The following is a 7,293-nucleotide window of genomic DNA, read 5'->3' as shown; positions in this document are numbered from 1 at the left end:
TATACTAGAGACAAAGTGTTTTCCATACAGATCTGAGATTAAATAACTGGAATCTAATACCCATCATTATCTGTACTATCAGTTCAATTTGATCTGAAGATAATCAAAGATGTGAAACATCTAAATATTTGAATGAAAACATCAGATCTAGATTACATGGATTCAATAAAAATGAAACAGAAATATCAAACCCATGAAAGAACACTTTAGTTATAGAAGATTACAGCAATACAGATTCATATTAAATGATATGAAAAAGATGAACATTTGATATTTATCAAATCTTCAATATGAATCGTTAAACTATAAGCCAATATACATAAGATTTTAAACCTGAATAGTTGTGGCTAGAATAAAGAGATAATCAGTAAAAACCCTAAATAACAATGGAGGTTGTGATGATAGCTCTTGATTGAATACTAATCAATGGAGTTTTTTACAGCTGGGCGAGAGTTTAATGAATGTTTAATGAAGATTTCATTTTTAGAGAGATAGTGGGAAAGTTACTGGATTTCGGTTACGGAATTATAGAGAGAGAGTTGTTAGTTACATAAAAAACGTGATTGGAGAGAGAAAGTTGAGATAAATATGGAGAGAAATCTAATACGGTTTAGAATGAAAATCACGATTAGATATTAAAAGAAGGTTAATATAGGTATTACATATATAATAAGTATTATATGGATTTGTGTTTTCTCTCTAGATGACACTAAAAGGACCAGATATCTATTAAGATTATTATTTAGGTTTTCAAATCCTTTTTAGGATTATAGAGGATTAAATCTCCTATTAGGACCCTATTTTTGGTCTATAGACTCAAACATTATTTATGTAAATCTTAACTTCAAATTCAAACCCACGACAATCCCAACACAATCATTCATATATTGAGCTATTTCCACCAGTATAGCCCACTCAAATCAACAAAAAAAATCCTCAAATTTTGCTAGGATCTCAACTACATAAATTTCTATAATATGCTTCACCTACTAAATCTTTTCGTTTAAGCCACAAAATCTATTTTCTTCACTTTAATCTCACAGTCCAGTGTGGTGAGCACTTCAGCCTAAAATTACCAAACAACCAACTTAATAGAAAATGTTTGTTTGCTTATTAGTTAATCAACAATTAAGTGATATAGAATAGAACTTTAGTGCCTTAAATATTAAGAGTATGATGAGAGAATCTACTACCTTTACTTATATATAATAGTTTATTACCATCACCTACCCAAGAAAGTATTGAAAGAGTTATAAGATCATTTATAATGGTCCATCAATGATGATAAAGTGTAATCTAAGTTTTTTAGTTATTGTAAATTATCTTAAACTTTAATTATATCTTTTGAGTTCAAGTTGAAGTACTTATCTGTACTTTATATATAACAAATGGTATATTATATTGTTATTGTTGATAGTTGATACAAAATATTATCCAATATTAGAGGAAGATGAGTTTAATTGCAGATCGACTTTTAATCTTAATTTTGAGCTACGGGTAAATAAGTAACGTTTGAAGGCAGAATTTTGACCATCAATCTATTGGGAACGGAAAAAAATTTAGGATAGAAAATTTTAAAAGTTTTTTTTTTTGAACTCTTACCATTATTTTAATAAAATTTAAGATTTCTCTTTAAAATTTGTATTTCTCAAACAAAAAAGTTTCTCCAAAACAGGGGCCTTAATCTTTGACTAACTAACTTATCTCATTAGTAGTTTTAACAACAAAAAGGAAAAAAACTTATTTCCTTAGCTAGACTAGTAATCTAGATTAGGATTTACACCAACCATCAATTCTTATTAGTGGGACAAGTTTCAAGATGGGCTAAAATTGGAAATGCTCATGGACGTAGGGTGTCAACAAATGCTAAAAACATGTGCGGCACAGTATGTGAATTTGTTTCAAATGTTGTGAGTATTTGATATCCAAAAGGGTACCAAATTTATTACTATTTGTATTCACATCTGTAAATATTCGGATATATCTGAAAATTATTTAATTCCATGAATTTGGTATAACCTTTCCTTAAAGAAATTTAACCAAAAAAATGTGATAAAATTATCTAATTCGATAAATTTGACTTATACCGAGGGCTATGCCCTTGATTTGACTAAAATACCCGTAGAATCACCGACTGAAGACATCTCTATGGGCATTTCCACATTTGGGGCCGAGGCTCCCAATTTCAAATTTGGGAGCCCCAACCCTTCGACTCTCCAACCCGGGAGCCTTAATGGGAGCCCGGGTTGGGGGGCTCCTAACTCCAAATGTGATAGTTGGGGAGTTCCCAACAATCACATTTGAGTGGATTCTTTAAAAAAGAATGCACTCGATAGTATTTTTTATTTTTTTATTTCTTTTTATCTAGTTTTTTTCTTTGAAAATCTTAATTGTTTTAAACCTTTTCTCTGATACTTTCTCTAATTTTTTTTTATCTTTTCAAAATTCTCTCTCTCTCTCTCTAATAATATTAAATTTTTATTTTATATTTAAAATTAATAATTTATAGTTGGTAAAGAGCAAAAAATAACGACTATGAGGCAAGGATTTACGTGGTTCGGCTAAGCCTACTCCACGGGAGAAGAAGAGATCTCTATTTTTCATTCATGATGTTCTTGGAGGTGAGATTACATCAGTTTATAGGCTCAATACAAAACTAATTTGAGTAACATAATAAAATTATAGAATCTTGCCTACACTGTTATATTCTAATCCAAGACTATGAAGGAAACATATATCCTTCAAATCTTCTCCAACAACACTCCCCCTCAAGTTGGTGCGAAGATGTCAATAGAGCCCAACTTGAACAATATCTCTTGAAACTTTTTAGCAGATAGTCCCTTTGTAAAAATATCTGCTAGTTGTTGATCAGTACGAACAAATGGAGTACATATAACATTAGCCTTTATATTGTCCCGAACAAAGTGGCAATCCACTTCAATGTGTTTCGTTCTTTCATGGAAAACCGGGTTGGAGGCAATATGCATAGCAGCTTGGTTATCACAAAACATCTTAGTGGGTTGAGACGAAGGAAAACCTAGTTCTTGTAGTAAAGCTCGAAGCCATATAATCTCAGAAGTAGTTGATGCCATGGCACGATATTCTGCTTCAGCACTAGATCGAGCGACAACATTTTGTTTCTTACTTTTCCAGGTAACCATATTTCCTCCAACAAAGGTGCAATATCCTGTTGTTGATTTTCGATCAACTGGACAACCAGCCCAATCAGCATCAGAATATGCTGAAATACAATGTCCAGAATCATTATCATTTTTTCGCATCAATATTCCTCTTCCTGGTGATCCTTTTAGATACTGCAAAATCCTCGTCGCTCCATTCATATGATTAGAAGTCGGGGAATGCATAAATCGACTTATTAGACTCACTGCATAAGATATGTCAGGTCGAGTAATGGTAAGATAAATTAATTTACCAACTAACCTTTGAAATTGACCAATATCTAGTAGTGGTTCCCCTTTGTTGTCAATTTTACCACCACTTTTAATTGGAGTATCAGCTGGTTTTACTCCCATTTTTCCTGTCTATCTTAACAAATCTAAAACATACTTTCTTTGATTTAGAAAAATCCCTTTTTTTGAGTAAGCAACTTCAATACCCAAGAAATATTTTAATATTCCTAAGTCTTTGATAGCAAACCTCTTGTGAAGCATATCTTTAAGATTTTTGATTTCATGTTGGTCGTCACCTGTAATAACAAGATCATCAACATAAACCAACACAACCGTAATTCCAGAGGTACCTCTTTTTATAAACAAAGATGGATCTGCTGAGCTCCTTTCCAACCCGTCCTTCATAAGAACATAACTCAGCTCGGAGTACCATGCACGAGGTGACTGTTTAAGCCCGTATATTGCCTTTTTCAATCTGCATACTAGATTAATATTGCCTTCTTCAGGATGGCCAGGTGGTATACTCATGTAGACTTCTTCATCAAGATTACCATGCAAGAATGCATTTTTAACGTCCATTTGAAATAACTTCCAATCTTTGTTAGCCGCAAGGGACATAAGAACTCTAAATGTGTTCATCTTGGCAACTGGAGCAAAAGTTTCTTTGTAATCTTCTCCATAGGTTTGTGTGAATCCCTTAGCAACCAATCTCGCCTTGTGTCGTTCGATACTTCCATCACTTTTATATTTAGTTTTATACACCCAACGACAACCAACCGTTTTCTTTCCGTGTGGCAACTTTACAAGCTCCCACGTCTTGTTTTCATCTAAAGCTTGCAACTCTTCTTTCATAGCCATCATCCAAATTGGGTTGGACTGGGCTTCTGTAAAATTTCTTGGCTCTTGATCACTTGATATTGCACTTAAAAAAACAGAATGTGAAGGAGCAACATTATCATAAGTCAAATGGGCCTCCAAAGGGTAAGCAACAACATGGTATGTGAAGAAATCTTTCAATTTTTCTGGCGGTCTTGTCTCTCTAGCAGACCTTCTTAATACTGGAACTGTTTCATTTTGAGGAGGTATTATTTGTTCTTCTAACAATTCATCAGGATCATTATTGGTGGAAGTTGGTATTGGTTGATTTGTTGATTCAACAAGTTCAACATCATTGCTGGAGGCATTGCCAATATTAGGAAGTGGAATGGGATCTTCAACAGGAACCGGTACCATATCAGCCATATACTCCCCCTGGGACCGATTCCCAGACTCAGATTGAAAATAAGCTTGATCTTCATCAAATAAAACATCCCGAGAGATTATAAGTTTTTTGGTTGTTAGGTTATAACATACATACCCCTTTTTTGTGGAAGAATATCCAAAGAAAACACATTTAGTGGATCTAGCATCAAACTTGTCCCGATTTTGTGTTTGTTGATGAACATAACACACACATCCGAATACCCGAAGATGAGAGATATCAGGTTTATGCCCTTTTAGAACTTCTAACGGAGACTTAAAATTAATAACTCGGCTAGGAAGCCTATTGATCAAATATGTTGCAGTTAACACACTATGGGACCAATACCTTTTTGGAACGTTCATTTGTATCATGAGAGCACGAGTAGTTTCCAGCACATGTCTATTTTTGCGTTCAGAAATACCGTTTTGTTGTGGTGTGCCAACACAACTCGTTTGATGTATAATACCCTGATTGCGGAGATAGTGAGGAAGTAAACCTTTAACATACTCTGTACCATTGTCAGACCTAAAATATTTAATTTTAGCATCAAACTGAGTTTTCACCATGTTATAAAAATCTACGAAAGCAGAATAAACATCACTCTTAGATTTCAGTAAAAATAACCATGTTGCCCGAGACCAATCATCAATAAAAAATGATAATGATTCTGGACATTGTATTTCAGCATATTCTGATGCTGATTGGGCTGGTTGTCCAGTTGATCGAAAATCAACAACAGGATATTGCACCTTTGTTGGAGGAAATATGGTTACCTGGAAAAGTAAGAAACAAAATGTTGTCGCTCGATCTAGTGCTGAAGCAGAATATCGTGCCATGGCATCAACTACTTCTGAGATTATATGGCTTCAAACTATTAAGAAGTGTAAAAATTTTATCTTCCTCTGCCCTTTGTAAAAGAATCTTTGCGTCAGTTGTATGTGGCCGATATAACTCAAGTTCATCCCACATTCGCTTTAGCGTACCGAGATGTTCGGTAAAGGATTTTTCCCCTTGCTCTATTTTAGCAATTTCAAATTTAAGTTCAAAAATACGTGCTGCATTATTTTGATGACCATATAAATCAGCCACAGATTTCCATAAATCCTTTGCAGATTCGGAAAATGAAAATATTTCACTAATATCCGGTACCATTGAGTTCAAAAGCCATGATCTAACAAGTTGATCATTAGCAATCCAATCGTCATAATTAGGGTCTGTTAGATCAGGACATTTAGCATTACTATCAATGAAACTAGTCTTCCTTTTTCCACCAAGGGCTAGCATTATAGCTCTCGACCAACGAACATAATTTAGGCCATTTAAAGGAACAGTTGATAACTTTAAACTAGTATTGTAATATATTTCCGCCATTAAAAAGCAATAAGAAAAGAGAACAAAAAAAAAGGTTCAAATGCAAGAAAGCCCAAACAGAGAGTAAAATTTAAGAGCGATTAAGATCTATAGGACTTAAGAGAGATTAAGATCTATAGGACTTATCTTGATATGAGTTTCACTGGATCACTTTCAATAAGATATAAGAGAGAAAAAGATTTCAACCGAGAAGCACAAGATCACATCCCAGTCTTCTTCCCCAAATAAACAATCACGTTTCCACTTCCAAACCCCTCTCTGTGTTTCAAACAAAAAACTTCTTCCAGTCGACAAGGTTAAAGGTGAACTCAACTCTTCTTTGAAAATCAATTTCTTCAAAGAAGGATTATGAAGGTTTTGTGTATTCAGCAACAAACAATACTTATTGATATGGAGTCAAATGTTAGATCGACTCAAATCTCAATCAGTCAGCAGATTCAATTCGGAGTTTCTCTTGCTCGCAAAATCAGAACGAGTCTATACCGTAGCTCTGATACCATAAAGAACAAAAAATAACGACTATGAGGCAAGGATTTACGTGGTTCGGCTAAGCCTACTCCACGGGAGAAGAAGAGATCTCTATTTTTCATTCATGATGTTCTTGGAGGTGAGATTACATCAGTTTATAGGCTCAATACAAAACTAATTTGAGTAACATAATAAAATTATAGAATCTTGCCTACACTGTTATATTCTAATCCAAGACTATGAAGGAAACATATATCCTTCAAATCTTCTCCAACAACAGTTGGAGATTCAAATCAAAAGTCCGCACACGTACATCACACACATACATAATTTAACTTTACGAGTCCCGGTTGGGGCCCGACATTGAAGTTAAAAAAAAATTAGGGGCTGCCAAATTGTTAGCTTGAGTCCCTACATTGGACTTGCCCTAAAGAAATCTCTCTTATTATGATATTTACCAGACATGCGCAAGGCTGATGAAACCTTAATAGTGTGAAGTGATATATAATTATTATATTACTTATATATTATTATTTTTATTTAATAATTATATATATATATGTATATTAAAATACACTTGTATTATATCATTTTCAAATCAAAATTTCATAAATGGATATACCTGTATCCCGAAATCTAAAAACTACTTGAAAAATTATTATACTCGAAAAAGTATCCCTGTCACAGTGCAGGTTATAATGGGTCTCTCGACTAACATGATGGGCCTCAGGAGAAGAGTGACAAGTAGGTCTCACGACCAAGAGAACAAGTAGGCCTCACGGCCAAGTCCCTTAGGTCTAG

At 34.0% G+C, this 7,293-nt stretch overlaps 1 protein-coding gene across 1 annotated transcript; it reads right to left on the bottom strand.

Annotated features, from left to right (window-relative positions):
- Nucleotides 1-5,493: 5,493 nt before the first annotated feature.
- Nucleotides 5,494-6,024, bottom strand: LOC147539234 (uncharacterized). Its single transcript, XM_086643090.1, has one exon. The coding sequence runs from the start codon at nt 6,022-6,024 to the stop codon at nt 5,494-5,496; it is 531 nt and encodes a 176-aa protein (XP_086499216.1).
- Between the last annotated feature and the right edge of the window lie 1,269 nt (nt 6,025-7,293).

Source organism: Eschscholzia californica, unplaced genomic scaffold (genome assembly GCF_041429995.1).
Source record: "Eschscholzia californica isolate CP2 unplaced genomic scaffold, dmEscCali1.0.p SCAF_5, whole genome shotgun sequence".
Taxonomy (NCBI): Eukaryota; Viridiplantae; Streptophyta; class Magnoliopsida; order Ranunculales; family Papaveraceae; genus Eschscholzia; species Eschscholzia californica.
Note: the sequence above shows the minus strand (reverse complement) of the source record. Positions and strands in the feature narration are given on the sequence as shown.

Coding starts and splice junctions, on each gene's coding strand:
- LOC147539234 (XM_086643090.1), bottom strand. CDS start 6,024: ATGGCGGAAATATATTACAATACTAGTTTAAAGTTATCAACTGTTCCT.